The sequence below is a fragment of the Aotus nancymaae genome, unplaced genomic scaffold, assembly GCF_030222135.1.
Source record: "Aotus nancymaae isolate 86718 unplaced genomic scaffold, 86718_ANA_hifiasm-v0.15.2.pri h1tg000089l, whole genome shotgun sequence".
In the NCBI taxonomy this organism is placed as follows: domain Eukaryota; kingdom Metazoa; phylum Chordata; class Mammalia; order Primates; family Aotidae; genus Aotus; species Aotus nancymaae.
Genome location: NW_026988504.1, coordinates 14,754,097 through 14,774,032, shown reverse-complemented (window position 1 = coordinate 14,774,032; position 19,936 = coordinate 14,754,097). Strand labels below are relative to the sequence as shown.

General features: G+C 46.9%; 1 protein-coding gene and 1 pseudogene across 4 annotated transcripts in view; both read right to left on the bottom strand.

Annotated features, from left to right (window-relative positions):
- Window positions 1-19,936, bottom strand: part of RGS9 (regulator of G protein signaling 9) — a 117,698-nt gene that overhangs the window by 35,165 nt on the left and 62,597 nt on the right. For 3 of the 4 annotated variants that reach the window (XM_064369474.1, XM_064369473.1, XM_064369471.1), the window contains 3 exons: window positions 14,835-14,906; window positions 2,358-2,387; window positions 1,460-1,521 (listed from right to left, as the gene is read on the bottom strand). In XM_064369474.1, the coding sequence (XP_064225544.1) occupies window positions 1,460-1,521; window positions 2,358-2,387; window positions 14,835-14,906 (164 nt within the window). The remainder of the gene's footprint in view (window positions 1-1,459; window positions 1,522-2,357; window positions 2,388-14,834; window positions 14,907-19,936) is intronic. The other variant, XM_064369472.1, reaches the window with a different exon arrangement.
- Window positions 2,358-6,048, bottom strand: LOC105718197 (large ribosomal subunit protein mL50-like; annotated as a pseudogene).

Here is a 19,936-nt window from a genome sequence, read left to right as displayed (position 1 = left end):
AGTGCAGTTGCACAATCTCAGCTCACTGCAGGCTCCTCCTCCCAGGTTCAAGCAATTCTTGTGCCTCGGCCTCCAGAGTAGCTGGGACTACAGGCACACAACACCATGCCCGGCGAATTTTTGTATTTTTAGCAGAGATGGGTTTCACCATTTTGGCCAGGCTGGTCTCAAACTCCTGACCTCAGGTGATCCACCCGCCTGGGCCTCCCAAAGTGCTGGGATTACAGACATGAGCCACCACTCCTGGCCCAGACCTTTACCAGTAGAGACGCTGGAGGGGAAAAAAACAAAAATAAACAAACAAACAAACAAAACTGGTTCACAGGTCAAAACACTAATGATGTCAAAATTATGGTAATAAGGTCCTAAGACAAATAAAAATTGGAAAGTGGGTCTAAGAAGTATCCTTGGGTCTCCTTCAATTTTCTTTCTGTTTGGCTTCATAAAACTGGGTGTTTCATAAAACATTGAAGTAAACGGTTTTGAGCTTATCACAGAACAATGATGATTATTACAACCCAAAGCGAGTGCCCCTGGATACCCAGGTGCCCTCCTCAGCTGGGATCAGGGCTCAGCAGCAGCAGAGTCACTGAAATGTGGGTGGGGTCAGGGCACGTTTTCTCAGGCAGGTGGCATTTTTGTAAACTGGGGACTTAGGAAGATGTAAAAATTTTTTACGAGAGCCCAACCCTTACCCGTATTGAAGGAAGGCACTAAAATAACAAAACACAGCATCTTCAGCCCCAATCAGTACTATGACTTGAGTCTTACACAATCAGAATACATAATTAGTCACGTCATGCCTCCCAGGAATAAGCCGAGTTTATTTTCATGCATGCAGGAAAATCCCAGAGTTAGTAATGTGGTCCTAAAATAAATTCCACATTTTAAAGGAATAACTGCTTGCATGTGGGAGGCACTAAGCTCTTTTTTGTCTCCCAGATGATGTCCCATGGAGGGTTGGGTCAAGGTAGCCAGAAGGTTCAATAAATCAGACATAAATGTCCAATTTAGCCTAATGGGATTTTAAATCAAAGATTAACAATGGACATTTGGTAGTACATGGAACCAGCAAACATGACCCTCACACCCCTGATGAATTGGCATGGGTAACGGCAGGAACCCAGGCTATCTTGGATCCTCATAGGATCTTCAGTCCATGGACTTCCAACTCTTTCCAACGTCCCTATCCACACATTAGTGGATTCCAAGAAACATGACAGTCTTTGCTAGAGCCTCACCTACCCTTGATTTTGCCTAACCCAAGATGAGACCCAGAGGCTTGTTCTGAGAGAAGAACTAGGAACTAAGCCCCCAAGAGACTGGTTTGGTCCCTCACAGTTCTGCAGAATCCTCAGTCTGACAGCCCAGGACTTGTCAAGTTTGCCTTAAAGCAGAAGTTCTCCTCTTGTCTACCTATTACTCTGACTTTAGCAAGATCAACAAGTCAGGGACATACCCTCCCAGGGACACGGAAGACTTCACTGTGGACCTCATCAAGGCCTGTTGGTAATACATGATCTGGAAGAGACACAGTTATCAGAAGGTGTTCGGCTCCTCCACCCTTCATCATCACTACATACGGTCTTCAAACCCAGAAGCCATTTTACCCAGAGCCACACCCTGTTCTGTGCCCAAAGCCAGCCCCAAGTAGATAGATGACCCCAGTCTTCAAATCAGTGGCCTTCTTCATCCATTATGTATTGGTCTGGGAAAAAGCATTAGCAGAAGAAAAAAAAAAAGTTCTGAGGAGCATTAAACTGAGACACGGGGATAGACACTTGGCTTTTCCCTCACATGCCTCTGGCTGACAGAAGCAGAGAGTGGTCCCCACCACAGGTGACATCCTTAAATGTCGTGATTCTGCGGCATTGGCCAAATCAAGTTATCCCCTCCTCAGCCGCCTTCTTCCACGTTCAGAAAGCTAACCACACATCCCATCTCAATGACCAGTGCTTCCCAGGACTCTGTGTTGGGCCCCAGATATAAGATTTGCCAAAATAGGCAGTTGGCCACCCTGGGTAGACTCTGGCCCTGTAATGATAGGCACAGGAGCCAGGCTGGGGAGGTAGAGTCTCTGCAGCCTGCAGCATTGGTGTCCACAGTCCTCCCTGGCCACCCCTCAGTTCTGTGCCTTCGAGGGGTTTTTCATGCCCTGAGTGTCAGCATCAGCCCCAGCCAGAGCTTACAAAAGATGCTTTGTCATTCTGCGCTGTCTGTGAGTTTGGAAATAATTGTTTGAACATTGCACATGGTTTTCATTTCATTACCAAGTGCAGAGCCTAAAACAAAGTACGTATAATCTGTTTGTTAGAAGATTTAAAACCATTCTTCACTGGAAGTGGAAGACTAATTACCTCTTTTTTGACAGCAACGACTGTTTGTTTCTGTAAAACAAAGAAACAAAACCATTAAACAGATGTCATGAAATCATTACAGTTCAAACACCCATTTGAAAAACAAAAATCCTCCCCATGAGAAAACTGCCTATTTTTTCTTTCTTAAAAGGTAGGATTTCACCATTTCTACTGCCTCCACTGTGTTCTGTGTAACCACTGGGGAATAAATACCAACTAAGAGATTTGGTAAGCGAAGGAGAATAACTTACCACTGTAACTTTGCTCTCCTAAAGGCCAAGATGAATTAAAGTCTAAATTTGGGATTGGTGCCAATTTAGCATGGTGCCTACAGAATGATCTGGAGAGTGAGAAATAAAGATTCCTGTCTGAGATATGGATTAAGAGAAAATGGGGAAGGTCAAGTACAGTGGCTCACACCTGTAATCCCAGCACTTTGGGAGGCAAAGGAGGGAAGATGGCTTGAGCCCAGGAGTTCGACACTAGCCTGAGCAACATGACAAAACCCAGTCTTTACTGAAAGTACAAAAAATTAGCTAGGCATGGTAGCGTGCATCTGTAGTCCCAGCTACTTGGGAGGCTGAGGTGAGAGGGTTGCCTGATCCCAGGAGGTCAAGACTGCAGTGAGCCATGATCACGTCACTGCAGTGAGCCATGATCATGTCACTGCACTCTAGCCTGGGCAACAGAGCAAAGCCTTGTTTCAAAAGAGAAAAAGAAAGAGAGGAGATATAAAAACTAGCATGGAGCTTGAGTGTTGGACTCTTTTGTTACAGGGGAGAGCTCTGAAGCAATGGTAAGATGCATTCCTCAAGTAGCCACAACAATTTGACCAATAATATAAGTTGAAAAGCAAACCAATGTTACCAAAAATAAAGCACATAGTGGGAAGGCTTGGGGCCAGCATGCACTGCAAGCTGAGTCCCCAAGTTGAGCCGCGCTGTGGAATCAGGCCCCATCCCCTCGCTGAAGCTGCTGGAGCAGAGTCATACTGGGGATCAGCTTCAAGGTGTCCCCTCTCAACTTTCTGAGTAAGGCAGAGGAAGAAAGGACAGCTCCAAGAGGGGCTCCATGTTCAGGGTCTTAGAAGCTCCTGGAAACAATTCAGTGCTGTCTTTGGCCAAATAGAGACAGATCTGCAATTGCAGTGGGCCGTGCTTCCTCTACACCACTTTTCTGCTCCATGTAACTTGGAGGTTGGGCAAGGTGGCCAACCCAGTCTCAGTTTTCCTAGGTTTGGTTGTGTCCAGGGGCTGCTTGGTGCTGATTCTTGTTTTGTTTGTTTGTTGTTGTTTTTCATTTTATCAGATCTACTTTAATTCCAAAAGAAATTAATCTAGAACGGTCAGTAATACACAACATACTTTTATGTTTCTTTTTTAGGTATCTATCTAATATAAGTTTATTTGTATATGTGCAATGCATAATAACTCTAGCTTAGATATGAGTCCCAACAGGGTGAACATATATTTTCTTGCAACTACTACTTTATGCCTATGAAGGGTGTAAACTTGCAATGTCCTCCTGTCTTAAACCCAAGTTAATGGCAGTGTCCTCTCAGAATTTTTCATAAATATTTAATGACCTAATTTCATTTAAAAAAAATGGTCTCAGAAAATATGAAAATAGAAGGTCCTGTCATTTGTCCATTTATAATATGAGAGAGAGAAAAAAAGAGATGATACATTCCTCTATAGAAAAAGTGGGTTTAAAGAACAGTTCTGGTAGTATTTCACATGGTAAAGTATGAAAAGGTCTAATAAGCAGCCCCCTTGCTCAGGGAAAAAAACGATTACAATGTGTTTCTCTTCCAAATTGCTTAGTAATTCCAAGTGATTTTCAAACTAGGGGGCAGATTACTGGCACTGAGTCCATTAAATTTAGATCTATCTTGAATAGGGACATTATAGAAATCAAGAACATCTCTAACCCCGCGCATCTGGTAGAGTCTGGAGTTAGGGACTATATGACCCAACCATCAGCTAAATGTACCAAGAGATTAAATTTTAGATGACCATCTTCCAGGAAGATGTCTTGCCAACTACTAGGAAGAGATGAACCAAAAACTTCAACATAAGATTTCAAATGACTCTGCAGATCTTCAGGTAGTGTGTATGCTCTTCTCTGTAAGGGTGGACACACTGAGATAGGCTCCTCTTTCACCTCTTCTACTGTCTCAAAAACCACCAGCTCTATCTCTTTTCCGAATCGAGACCAAAATTCTCTACGTGGTGCCCCTGAGACTGTGCACATGAAGACGCTTCTGATAATGCCAGACACAGATTGTGCCGCCATCTTCCAAGAGATCCACGGGCCTTGGTGCTGATTCTTATACTTCAAGTGGAGCCTCTTCATTCCTGCCTGCTAATATCCATGATGCTTAACCCCCCCAAGTCTTCACTTGGAAAAGAGTCATAAGTCTGAGGAGGACACTACTTCCTTTGAGCCAGTCAGTCAGCAAAATAAACACCGGCCCCTGAGCCAGTTGACGAGGAATGAAGGAGAGTCCAATCCAGAACGTCATATACCTGCCTCTCCTTTCTAACCCAGGCTGGCTTTCATTTTGCTTCCTTGGATTGCTTTTCTATCATTGCTTTTCACAAGAAATCCTTTTCCTGCATGGAGGAGTAGGGAGAGTTATCTCAGAAAGGTAAAGCTCACGTAGTTTTCTATATTTCAGGCTCTCACACATCCTGACTTCCTCCTTCATAGCACTGATCACCATTTGGATTTTATACTTATTTGTGTAACTCTTTGTTTAAAGTATGAATCAACATCAAGTTATCGTTGAGGGAAGGGGCCATGTCTATCTTCCCTAGCACAATGTCTGACGCAGAGTAGATGCTCAGTAAATATATAACAAATGATGACTTCAGTATGCTTTGAGGCCTAGATGAATGGGGACATTTTCTAAGCTTAATAGCATTTTTTCTAAAAAATTGAAAACACTCCCTGAATGATCCAAATGCACTGGCAACTATACTTATTTGTTCCCATTCTCCTCCAACGCACGGCACTGTTTTAGAAGATGCACATTTCTGGTAGAAAAGGACCCTAGGGCCAGAGAGGACTTACATTCAAATCTAATACTGTATAATTACTTCCTTCTGTTGGAGCCCTGCTGGAGTGGGTTATTCAGAATAGCATCTACTGGTCTATGCCCTCTGCTCAAAGTGGGAGCTGTACTTTTACATAATGATAACTGCCTAGTAACTACTGAGAAGCAATTTACACTTCTTTGAGCCTTTGCAAAGCTTAAGATAAGGAGATTTTATTATATTAACTTTTAGCTGAGGAAACCAAGTTTCTGTGAGGTTGTGGGTAACCTTCTCAACAACTCCTGGTCAGAAGTTGGATGGGCCAGGATTCAAATCCAGATCTTCCCTTTGCAAAGCTGAGGGAAGATGTTGTGTTGAGAAACACAGAATCTCCGATCCTGTTCACTTTCTCCTCCTAGCCCCCTCTCTTCCCATTCCTTCCTTGCCCTGAGGCTGAGACTGCTGCAGGATGGAATGCCTCCACCCAGTCACTTAATTTAAAATGTAAACAGGGCTGGGCATGGTAGGTGGCTCATTCCTGTAACCCCAGAACTTTGGGAAGCTGAGGCAGGCAGATCACCTAAGGTCAGCCTGGCCAACATGGTGAGACCCCATCTCTACTAAAAATACAAAAATAAGCTGGGCGTGGTGGTGCACACCTGTAATCCCAGTTGCTTGGTGGGGGCCGGGGGGAGGGGTGCTGACACAAGAGAATTGCTTGAACCAGGGAGGTGGAGGCTGCAAGGAGTTGACGTCATGGTACTGCACTCCAGCCTGGGCAATAGAGCAAGACTCCATCTCGAAATTAGTAAATTAATTAATTAATTGTCAACAAAAAGTGAGCTAGAGCCCTAACACAAGACGAAACGCAAGTACCGGAAACACTCTGTCCTTAGCACTCTTGATGGTGAAGAGCAGAATCGTGCCAGGCGCATCCTCAGCAGCCGGTGTCATAAGCACCTCCAAGGTGTCCGGACCCCAGCATCAAGCTTTCTGCCTGTCGGCCACTGTTCTGCAGCCAGCACCTGGGGGCACAGGGCTCCTGAGTGGACGCACGGAGATGCGTCCTGGCTGCCTGGTGTTCTCTGGGGCCGCAGGGAGCTGTATCTACAGGCGACTTTGTGGCACGCTCATTTCCATTCCACCTCTAGGGACTCTTCCTTTGGTCTAATACACTTGCTCCTAGGGCCATTATCTCAGTCTTCAGGGGTTTACCATTTGTATACTCCTGTTCACTTCATTTGATTTTATTACCTCCCTAGGGCTCTGCCTCTGTGCTGTGGTTAGCTATTTTGTTTTTGGATTTCCGGAATTAGCAGTTACCTTCTGGGAATTGGACTGCAGCCTGCTCTCTATTAATAGGATTTGGTTGAAGGTGAGACTTTCCCACTTCTACCTTGGATTGTCCACATGAATTTTAGCTTGTATTTCTAGCTTTAAAAATAGCTGTCCAGGTTGTGTACGTTGACGGACAGTGGCTGCAGAATGTGTGGATTTGGCTAGATTGAAATCATGGCAGGTCCAGAAACAGATGCCCAATTCCAGGCATTAAAATACATTTCAACTCTTAGACGCTTACAAGTAGAGTGAGTTGTGTACTGACCACATATGGAGGCATTACTCTGATGATCTTTCACTTCAAGTCAAGATCTAAAAACACTCCAGCTGTGAAAGCAACATAATGGATTCTAAACTGTCTGTGCCTCATCCATTAAGTTCTCATGCCTGGAGAAGCTCATGTCGACTTGTCATGTGATAATTCAATTTGTACAATAAATTACAAACTGGAAAAAATAGCTGTTCATGGGATCTGCTTCCTCTAGACTGACATACAGGGATCTCTGCTCCTCCAAGAGTGTGTGAAGGGAGGGGACAGTGAGGGAAAAGAGTCCTGAACTTTTCTAAAAGGTGAAGAGACAATTTGATTTGGAGGGAGTGGTGGAGAAGAGATTCAGGAAAGAGTATGGATGGTGGTACATGCCTGTGGTCCCAGCAACTCCTGGAGGCTGAGGCTGAAGGATTGCCTGAGTCCAGGAGTTCGAGGCTGCAGTGAGCTATGATGGCACCACTGCAGTGCAGTGCAGCCTGGGTGACAGAGCAAGACCCTGTCTCAAAAAAGAAAGAGAGAGAGAGGAAGAAATAGAGAGAGAGAGGAGGGAGGGAGGGAAGGAAAGAGAGAAGTGGAGGGAGGAAAGGAGGGGAGGAAGGAAGGAGGGAAGGAAGGAAGGAAAGGAGAGAGAGAGGGGGAGAGAGAGAAAGAAAGAAAGAGAAAAGAAAGAAGGAAGGAAGAAAGAAGAAGGAAGGAGGGAGAGAGGCAGGAAGGAAGAAAAATCGAAGTACATGGACTTTGAGGGTCAGACAAAGGTTAAAATCCTAGTCCTACCACTTCCTGGCTATGGCCTTGGATGAGTTGCTCAGCATCTCAGAGCCTCTAATTTCTCATTTGTAAAAGGCAAATAGAAAAAAAGAGGGATTAAATGAGGTAATAGACACAAGGCACAGAGCAGAAACCCGCACCCAGTGCCTGTTCCTTAGGGCTACTTCACCCCCACAGAGCACGTGCACGGCACAATGTTAGCCCTCACCGTAAGATAAAATGCAGGATTCACAGGCAATATTTGGGGCCTACTTATGCAAAAAAAGATATTCATTGCCTATCTGAAATTCAAACGTAACTGGGAATCCTGTATTTTTATTTGCTAAGTCTTGCAAACCTACTCTCAATATAATTATATCTTAGCAGAAGGCGATAAAAAATACTATGTTAAAGTGACGTTGTTACAAAAAAAAAAAGTACACACAATACTAAGCAAGTCAAAGAAAACTACCTCATGATAAAATAAGAAATGAGGGTTTTTTTTCAGTCTGGCATTCACACACAACTTCCCTCCCTTCTCAGCTGCCGGCCCTCCTGGAGTGAAGCCACTTCTTTATGCCTCTACTCAGATACACACTTTGCTACAGGAGGAAGTTTCCGCCTCGGCAATCTCTGGATGCTCTGCATTCTTAGCATTCTAACAATTTCTTATTTTTCCCTTGCAGAGTTGCCCAAATAGGGACACATCTAGACCTGTTGTTTACACAGCTCTGGACCCGCTAAGAGGCGAACCCCGGGTGGAGGCTGCAGACAATTGTCACAGGGCAGGAGGGGTCAGGCCACCGCCAGCAGGAGTGCAGGGGAGGGATAAGCAAGGACTCTGGGATGGGGCAGCCAGGCAGGTATCTGCAGAGAATCACAGGTGGCGGGGCCGAGCAAGCCGCGGAGCCATAGGCGGTGAGATGCGGAGAACTGTGAGGACTCGGGCAGCACTGGCATTGAGAGCAGGGAGGGGTCTAAAGTCAGAAACGGCGAGATCCAAAAACACAAGTGGTTAAGGCAGAGCAGGCAAGAAAAGAGATGGGGCCAGGCGCAGTGGTTCATGCCTGTAATCCCAACACCCTGGGAGGTTAAGGCAGGTGGATAGCTTGAGCCCAAGGAGTTCAAGACCAGCCCGGGAAACATGGTGAAACCCCATCTCTACTAAAAATACAAAAATTAGCCAGTTTTATAACCTGGTCTCAAAATAAATAAATAAAGGCCAAGCATGGTGGCTCACACCTGTAATCCCAGCACTTTGAGAGGCCAAGGCAGGCGGACCACCTGAGGCCAGGAGTTTGAGACCAGCCTGGCCAATAAGACAAAACCCTGTCTCTACTAAAAATATAAAAATTAGCCAGGTACGGTGGTGCACGCCTGTAATCCCAGCTACTCAGAAGGCTAAGGCACAAGAATCATTTGAACCCAGGAGGCAGGGGTTGCAGTGATCCAAGGTTGTGCCACTGCACTCCAGCCTGGGCGACAGAGCAAGACTCTGTCTCAAAATAGATAGATAGATAGATAGATAGATAGATAGATAGATAGATAGATAGATAGATTTTTTAAAAAAAATTTAAGTGGGTGCAGCTATCCAAGGAGACTTGGATTTGAGGTTGTGATTATGTGAAGTAAATAGCTGTCCAGCCAGGTGTGATCTCATCAGATAGAGATAGAATTGCTTACAATGTACAAGACTCAATGCAAAATAAAAATGCAGATTTACTGGTCAGAAAAAAAAAGTGTAATTCTGAGCTGGTACCAGAACATTAAACCAAACAAGAGTCCTTCTGAGGAACAAGGTCCTTGTGGGGCCTTGCCGCTATACAAGCCCCTGCTCATGAATCCATCCCAGGGTGCAGGTGTAGCCCTTTCGGGGTAGAGAGGAGACGAGCGGTGGTATCAGGGAGGAGCATGAGCTACAGAACTAGAAACACATAACTGAATCCTGGCTGGGTCACCTTGGGCGAACAGCTCCAATCTCTCTGGGTTTTTTTCACATGAAAAAAGAAACTGACATTACCTCTGTAAATGGGTTTCATGAAATCCAGCAAAACTTCTAAAAGCCACAATAAGGACATTAGAAAACATCAGGCAGGATGTGGAGTGGGCTCTGGCGCCCATCATCTGAGGGTCAGATCCTGGCTTCACCACTTCTCAGCTGTGTGTCCTTGAGGGAGGCACGCTCTCTCTTGGCCTGCTTCCTCAACTGTGAAACAGGGATGGAAGGTAACCATCTACCTCATAAGGCAGTAGTGAGTCTTAGCGGAGCCGTTACAAGGAGTGGTGCACTCAGTTCAGTGCCTGGCACTCGAGGAGCTGTCAGCAAACATCAGTCTTTGAGCAGTCACTACCCTCAGCCAGCCATAGTCACACAGAAGCCACAAGAAGAAAGCAGTTTGTCCCCTGTTGGTGGGAGTATATGGTGTGGGAAGCGGGGGTTGCTCACTGAGGCCCCCAGGCTGAGCACCTCTGCAAAGCACAGTATTTTATACTGGGGGGCCATATTTCTGCCTTTCACCCAAAGATCTTGTACTTGCCAGTGTAGACTGAGGTTCTGAGCAGCTGCTCATTGGACTAGGCAGAGAGGTTGAAATTGGCATGTATCCCTTCCTTTCACCTCCAACAAGGCAGAAATATGAGAAGGTAAAAAGGCAGAAGAGGAAATCGACCAGGTACAGAACCCCAAAATGGGGTACGAGGTCTGTAAGTCCCATAAATTCTCTCTCACAGCATGACAACACTTAGAACAATACCAGCTGTGTGTGGAGTGTTTAAGTGTTGATTAGCATTCTAGACATAAGTGATCCCGCTTAATCCTCTGAGGAAGGAACTAGCGTGCTTCCCCTGTTATAGATGAGGAAACTGAGACTGTGGCTCAGGAGCTCACCTAAGATTACATGGACCAGAAGTGGCAGAGCTGGGGCTCAGGCCAATGTCGAGGGTTTCTCCAGCACATGGCACTGCCCTCATCCCAAATGATAGCAGTGACCCTGTCATAAGCAGCCCCTGCCCCATCACCTCCTGGGGTGGAGGGGTTGGGGGTTTTGTATGCCTCAAGGTATTGGAGCTGAAAGAAGACTCACTTCTAGAGTGTGGTCCCGGCCCCTGGCCAGTCCCTCCCAGCTGCCATCAGCCGGTGGGAGTGGGCTACCCAGGGCCCTAGACACCTGCCAACCTAATGACCTTCCTCCTTATGCTTGACGGTTACTTGCCTCTATTTGGGGAAAACAGATACATCTTCTCAAGAAGTTACTCATTTTTGAAATGCAAATCAAAACCACAATGAGATACCATCCCACACCAGTCAGAATGGCTATTATTAAAAAGTCAAAAAACAGCAGATGCTGGCAAGGAGAAAAGGGAAGATTATATGCTGCTGGTGGGAATGTAAATTAGTTCAGCCACTGTAGAAAGCAGTGTGGTGATTTGTCAAAGAACTTAAAACAGAATTACCATTTGACCCAGCAGTCCCATTACTAGGTACACACCCAAAGGGATACAAATCATTCCATCATAAAGGCACATGCATGCAAATGTTCACCACAGCACTATTCACAATAGCAAAGACATGGAATCAATCTAAATGCCTATCAATGGTAGACTGGATAAAGAAAATGTGGTACATATATACACCATGGAATACTACGCAGCCATAAAAAATGAGATCATGTTCTTTGTAGCAACATGGATGGAGCTGGAGACCATTTTCCTAAGCAAACTAATGCAGAAACAGAAAACCAAATACTACATGGTCCCACTTATAAGTGGGAGCTAAACATTGAGTATACAAGGACACAAAGAAGGGAACAACGAACACCTAGGCCTACTTGAGGGTGGAGGGTGGGAGGAGGGAGAGGATGGAAAAACTACCTATGAGTACCATGCTTATTGCCTGAGTGATAAAATAATCTACATCAACCCCCATCACATGCGATTTACCTGAAATGTACACCCCAAACCTAAAATAAAAGCTTACAACTGGGCTCAGTGGCTCATGCCTATAATCCCAGCACTTCAGGAGGCCAAGGTGGACGGACCACCTGAGGTTAGGAGTTCCAGACCAGCCTGGCCAACATAGCGAAACCCCGTCTCTACTAAAATTACATAAAAATTAGCTGGGCATGGTAGAACACGCCTGTAATCCCAGCTACTCTGGAGGCTGAGGCAAGAGAATCGCTTGAATCCAGGAGGCGGAGTTTGCATTGAGCCAAGATTGCACCACTGCACTCCAGCCTGGGTGACAGAGCGGGACTCCATCTCAAAAAAAAAAAAAAAGGATTGATTCGTTCTCAAAATGACCTCTCTTTTCAAACCAGCTCAGGCACCATGAGTTCTCTGAAGTGAGACAAAAATCCAAAACCTCTGCACTCCTAGGTCCTTATGGAGATGCTTCGTGCTCTTGACAACCCTCTCCTCTCACGGCAGATTAACCTGGGAACATAGGGGACCCGCAGACAGACCGATAGACCACAGCATGCGGGGACTAGCTGAGGCAGGGGCTGGCTGAGGGGAGGACTGGAAGGGGTCCTGCATGCATGAGAGTTGCAGTTCTTTATTCTTCTTAATACTTTATTCCACAGCAGCCAGAGTGCACAGACAGGAGAAAGATAGCTGGGAAGAGAGAAAGGGACAGAGAAGATGATGGTAAACAACAGCGGAGACACAGCCCGCATCACACCCCACCACGGCAAAGGCACCCTCTGTCACACACACAGCCTGCCCACCGGGCTCTGGGCTGAGAGAGTTGCCAGCATCCACATCCACAGGCTTTGAGGACCAAGGGGCACAAAGATGCCTCCCCAGTAAAGACAGTCATCTGGTCACCCTCCTTGGAAGTCACCCCCAGGATGGAGCAGTTCTGCTCCTTAGCTTCTCTCTCAAATCGGTGAAGTTAAGGTCCTGCCTAACCACCCCCCCAACACACACACACACACACACACACACACACACAGCTGAGCAGTATCCTACTGGCTTGGGTCACCAATGGGTGGCCCTTGGTTTCCACCCCCCATGTCAGAATGAGTGATGTGCTTTCTGCCTCCACACTCTCCCTCCTCTCCAGGGAAGAGGTTTCCAGAGCAGCCAGTTAGCCATAAAAAAAAAAAAAAAAACCTTTCACCCAGGTTCAGTCTTTTACTCAAGGATTCTGTTTCCATGGCAACCAAGCCTACAAGGCCTCAGCAGTGATCTGTTATCTGACAAGGGGAACACGTGAAAGGCTGCCCTGGGAACAGCTGACTGAAGGCTGACTGCGCCCTGGGTGTATCAAAGGAGGGGTCTCTTTGGCTTGTGGACAAGAGACCTGATGATTCCCCTGGTGACGCTCTCCAGGGAGCAAAGGCCAGACACTGTCCCAGAGCTGCCTTGCTAACATTTCCGGCTCCTTTTTCTTTCCCCTCCCACTTCTGCTTTCCTCCTTCCCCTGCACACCCCTCCAGGCCCGACTGATTCCTTAAGGCACTGCAGAACCCTATAGATGCACCCTAGGCTAAAGAGGTGACGATCCTTGCCACCCAAAGACAATGTTTGGCAGAAAGCAATGAAATTACCTAAGACCTGTTTAAATGGGTTTAGGCTGGTTCATCGGAATTAGCGGTTCTCATCCAGAGCAATGTTGACTCCTTCCACAGAGTACACTGGGCAATGTCTGGAGACATTTTTGATTGTTAGGACTCCGGGGTTAGGTGGACAGGGAGAGGAATGGAGGTACTGACATCTCACTGGCAGAGGCCAGGGATGCTGCTAAAATGCACAGGCAACATCTCCAAAGAATTATCTATTTGAGCCAGATGCAGTGGCTCACACCTGTAATCTCAGTGCTTTGGGAGGCTAAGACAGGAGGATTGCTTCAGCCCAGGAGTTCAAGACCAGCCTAGGCAACATTGAAAGCCCCCGTCTCTATAAATAGGTTTTTTTTTTTCTTTTGAGACAGAGTTTCGCTCTTGTTACCCAGACTGGAGTGCAATGGCGTGATCTCAGCTCACTGCAACCTCCGCCTTCTGGGTTCAGGCAATTCTCCAGCCTCAGCCTCCTGAGTAGCTGGGATTACAGGCACGCACCACCATGCCCAGCTAATTTTTTGTATTTTTAGTAGAGACGGGATTTCACCATGTTGACCAGGATGGTCTCGATCTCTTGACCTTGTGATCCACCCGCCTCAGCCTCCCAAAGTGCTGGGATTACAGGCGTGAGCCACCACGCCTGGCCCCTCTACAAATAAGTTTTAAAATGAGCCAAGCATGGTGGCATGCACCTATGGTCCTAGCTATTTAAGAGGCTGAGGCAGGAGGATCACCTGAGCCCAGAAGGTCAAGGCTGCAGTGAGCTGTGAGCATGTCACTGCACTGCAGCCTGGGCAATAGAGTGAGACCCTGTCTCAAATATTAAGTAAATTAATTAAAGTAATAAATAGGAAAAAAATAATTATCTGGGCCAAAATGTCAATAGGGCCATGGGCTCAACAGCTTATGAACTGCATTTCTGTTCATAAATGAATACTCACAGGAAATTGGCCATCCCTCATGAAAGGTGGCCTGTTTGAGGAAAGAGTCTTTTTTTAAATGAAAACTGCTTGGAGAATCTTTACAAAGATCCCACTCCACAGGGATGTGAAAGGAAGTGTTACAGTCCAAGTCCCATCATGTGGATTAAGGTTGAATCCAAAGCCAATTCAAGAGTTTTGAGGCTGGGGCATACAGTCTCCTCAGGGTCAACTAACTGGCTGAAACTGTGTACAGAACGACTGTCTGTACATCGAGTAGAATGATCTCATAACTTTCATCAGATTTTCAAAAGGGGAAGTGACTCAGAAAAGTTTGGAAACCACCCATCTAGATCCTGTCAGCTCTTCCCTGCACTCTACATCCTCTGTCTCTCTTCAATCGTAATTTCTCCTTACCCAGCATCCTGCCATGGCCCCACTGCCTGCCCAACTCTGAGTCCACAGAGATCACAGTCCTCCTGTCTTTGGCAGTCTCAAAGAGAAGATGTTGTTGCCCCAACAGACATGACTAGATGTGTGGACATGTTCCCAGCCCCAGAATCCAACCTAGGCCCTACCCAAACTATGCAGCAGAGACATACCTGGTTTACCTTGACTTCATTCGGATTGGTCACTCGGTCCAGGCCGTAGTCCAGCACATTGTCCATTCCAGGCTAAATGGAATAAAAACAACAGAAGGATCATTACAGGAGAGTTTTCAGTTTCTGGTTAACTTTGGGTCTCAGTTAAGCTGCCAGTTGTGAGATGGAACTAAGAAGAGCTTGTGGTCTAGCCCACAGGGAGCTTTGAGGGCGTGGAAACCCTCCAGGTGAGATGGTGAGCTTCATGAGGGCTGTTCTGCCTCCCAGTATCCCCAGCACCTAACATAGTGAGATCAGAGGATAGATGGAGAGAAGGATGGATGATGGGTGGGTGGATGAAAAAATGGACAGGTGGTTGGCATTCCCAGCACCATAGTGGAATGCATGGATGAGTGGATGGATGTATAGGTAAATGGGTGGCCGGTAGATGGTAGATGGGTGGGTGAGTAAATGGATAGATGGACGGCCAGTCAGATGAATGGCATTCCCAGCACCAGAGTGGGATGGATGGCAGGAGGAAGGGAAGGAGAGGGGGGAGGGAAGGAGGAAGGAAGGGATGGATGGATGGATGGGTAAATGGATGATAGGTGGATGGAGGGTGAGTTAATAAATGGATAGATGAATGAGTGGATGGATGGATGGATGGATGGACAGACAGATGAATGGCATCCCCAGCACCACAGTGAGATGGATGGATGGGGTGGTGTATAAATGGAAAGGGGGAGGTAAGGAGAGATGGATGGACAGATGGATGGACAGATGGATGGATGGATGGATGGATGGATGGATTGATGAATAGGTAAATGGGTGGTAGGTGGATGGTGAGTGGGAGGTGAAGAGATGGACAGATGGACAGATGGATGGATGGATAGATGAATGGCAAACTCAGCACCATAGTGGGATAGATAGATGGAAGGATGGATGCATGGATGGATGGATGAGTAAATGGGAGATATGTGGATGGTGAATGGATGGGTGAAGAGACGGATGGATGGATAGACAGGTGAATGACAAACTCAGCACCATAGTGAGATGGATGGATGGATGGATGGATGGATGGATGAATGGATGGATGGATGGTTGAATGAGTAGATGGGTGGATGGGTAAGTGGGCATATGGATGGATAACATTCAGGCTCCAAAAGAGTTCATTGAGACTAATACATGGGCCTCCTGACTCTTCCCACAGTGCTCCTTTCCTCACTCTGTGGTTTCTGTCTTGGGCTGGGTGGGAAAAGAGAAATGACAGAGCAGTGCTTTGGGAGAGTACAGGCTTGTCAGTCACCTCTGGGTGCCAATCCTGGGTTTTCCCAGCTGTGCAGAAGATCCTAGAAAACACTCCTTGTCTCTGCACTTGCTAACCTCTCTAAGAAACAGAGAAGAAGCCTCCTACGTGGCAGGTTCTTGTGAAGATTTAACAAGATAGGGTGTGAAACTCTCAACGGAAGGTAGCTATTGCTGAGCAAGGGGCTGTATTCATTTTAAGATCACACATGTAAAAGCATGGCCCAAAGCTGGGACTGTGATCTCTGTTAGTTCCCTTTGCCAGCAGGTAACCCAACTCTGCAGAAAATCTTACTTGGTCTCTCTCAACTCTTTGACTCTTTGTGATCAAAAATTTGGGTCAGGCCGGGCGCGGTGGCTCACGCCTGTAATCCCAGCACTTTGGGAGACCGAGGTGGGTGGATCACGAGGTCAAGAGATCGAGACCATCCTGGTCAACATGGTGAAACCCCGTCTCTACTAAAAATACAAAAAATTAGCTGGGCATGGTGGCGCATGCCTGTAATCCCAGCTACTCGGGAGGCTGAGGCAGGAGAATTGCCTGAACCCAGGAGGCGGAGGTTGCGGTAAGCCAAGATCGTGCCATTGCACTCCAGCCTGGGTAACAAGAGCGAAACTCCGTCTCAAAAAAAAAAAAAAAAATTTGGGTCTTTCACTTCCTTCATGCAGGTGTGATGCACCCACTGCTCAGCACACGTGACCAACGAGGCTAGCTACACTGAAGCAGAGAGTTGGGAAGCAACTGGGTTTTCTAGCCATCAGATTCAGCCTCATCCATGGGATCAGACTGGGTTTCAGCTCAGATGTAAAACTGACACATAAAATGTAAGAAGTCCAGTTAATTTCAGATAAACGGCAAATGATTTCTGTCCCAATATTTTGATGCTTATTATATATTTATACTAAATATATAAAATATATTTTACTTAAAAATTATTTGCTGTTTGTCTGAAATTCAAATGTAACCAAGTTTCCTGTGTTTTATTTGCTAAAGCTAGCAACCTAGCTCAGTGGGCTACCATGGGAGCAAATAGGTGCAGACAAGATGACACAGGGAAGAGAAAGGAGAAGGCAATAGAAAGTGGGTGGGGAGGAGGACAGGGAAAGGAAACGGCCATCCTTACCCTAGTTGTTACCAGTGATCTTGATCAGCAAATATCTATGGGGCACTTCCTATGTGCTGGACGTTGTGCTGAGCCCTGGAGAGCCCATGGTGAGTGTGCCCTGAGACCACTGCTCAGGAGGCATCCCCAGCAGGCATATTGAGGCACTCCCAGTCTCAAGGGGGAGGTAGCCACTCAGCAATTAATCACACAGAGGATAAATTACTGTTGAGAGAGGTGTGTTGAAGGGATGACAGCATGGGAATCTAACCTCACATGGCAGGGGCTCAGCAGAGTCAGTGTCTTTGGCAAAAAGGGTTCTAGGAATTGCCCCCTGAATCTGGTGTGGAGAAATCCCCCTGCATAACTGAAGACAGACTTCATGCACACACTTTGGCACTTTCACAGACTCTCACAATCACACGCACACACTCATACATATATATGCACATTCACACACACTCATACATGCAGGTCCTGACACACACACACACACTACACACACACACTACACACACATACACACACATGCACACACATACACACACTACACACTACACACACATACACACACTACACACACACACTACACACACACTACACACATACACACTACACACATGCACAAACGCACACACACTACACACACATACACACACACTACACACACACATACACACACTACACACGTGCATACACACACTACACACACATACACACACTACACACACACTACACACACACATATACACACACACACTACACATACATACACACACAATATGGTTTGGCTCTGTGTCCCCATCCAAATATCATCTTGAATTGTAATCTCCATAATCCCACGGATTGAGGGAGAGACCAGGTGGGAGGTAATTGGATCATGGGGGGTGGTATCCCCCACGCTGTTCTCATGATAGTAAGTTCTCATGAGATCTGACGGTTTTATAAATGTCTGACAGTTCCTCTTTCATATTCTCACTATCTCTCACCTGAGACCTGCCATGTCAGACCTCTCTTGCTATATCAGACCTGCCTCTCCCCTTCCACCGTGATTCCTGAGACTTCCCAGCCATGCAGAATTGTGAGTCAATTAAACCTCTTTCCTTTATAAATTACCCAGTCTTGGCCAGGCACAGTGGCTCACGCCTATAATCCCAGCACTTTGGGAGGTTGAGGCTGGCGGATCACAAGGTCAGGAGTTCAAGACCAGCCTGGCCAGCATAGTGAAACCCCGTCCCTACTAAAAATACAAAAATTAACTGGGCATGGTGGCATGTGCCTGTAATCCCAGTTACTCAAGAGGCTGAGGCAGGAGAATTGCTTGAACCCAGGAGACGGCGGTTGCAGTGAGCTGAGATTGTGCCACTGCACTCCAGCATGGGCAACAGAGCAAGACTCTAACTATAAATAAATACATACATACATACATACATACATACATACATACATACCCAGTCTTGAGTATTTCTTTATAGCACTGTGAGAATGAATACACACAAACATGCTCACATACATGCACACACCTATGCATGCTCACACATACACACACACACACACTGACACACATACGTTTACATGCATGCACACACACTCTCACACGTACATATGCACACTTACATACATGCTCACAGGTGCACAAGTACATAGTCATACATTCGCACACTTACACTCTCATACATGCACACCCTGACACAGTGACATGCACTCACACTCACACACATAGCCTGCGCCCACGATGCCCTACAACCATTGTCTGGCTGCTCTTCCACGGGCACTCAGAGCCTCAGTGACTTCAGTGTGTTTGTCTGCCACGGTCTTGAATTTGTCATCTAGTTCTTTCCTTCCAATGTGCCCCAGGCTCTGATATAAATGTGGTTGCCCCAGTGCTCAACAGTGCACTGCACAACTGAGATAGACTCCACTGTGCCCTCAGCTGCCAGGACCAGACAGCCTTAGACTCTCAGACCCGCAGCTACCCGCTCGGCTTTATGATGCTGCCAGCCTGTCCAGTTCCAGCCCCAAGCTGGTTCTCCTCACCCCTTCCCTACAGAACAGCCAGGCACAGTCCTCTGGCTGCTGCTGCCTGGGCTCTTGCACCTCTGTGGGCAGCAGCCTTTAAGTCTCAGTTGTTCCCAATCAAGCTGTGGTCCCATTCCAGTCCCCTGACCTCAAAACTCACGAGGGGGCCGCCTTTCTGACTCTGCTGGTTTCAGTGACTCCCTGGCTCCTTTCATTCATCCATTTCTTCATTCATCAGCTAGTGTAAAGACTTTGATCCACTGCGATCGTCACCAGAGTGCTGCTGACGCAGTTTCTGGCACACAACAGGGTGTTCGGATGAAGATAACAAGAACTGACTGTCAGTGCCCAGGAAGTAAGGGCAGCCGATGCATCCTGCAGGGTGCCGCCCGCAGATAAGGAGGCAGCAGGCGCTTTCTCCTGAACCCTCCAGAGACATGCAAGCTCCTCTCCTTCACCCAGAGGAACTGTGAACACCAGGGTGTGACCCCCCCCCACAACAACAGCCCTTGGGCGTAAGCCACAGAGGCAATTTGCTGAATGTCTCAACATTCAGGTCAGGAAAGGGGTTCCTGTGCTCCTGACAATTGCTCGTGAGGAGGCAGCATTCCCAGGAACCCACATGCAGAGCAGGGCCAGCGTGGGAGCTAATGGACACTTCTCAGTGTCACTCTACCGTGTGCCCCCGCCCCTCCT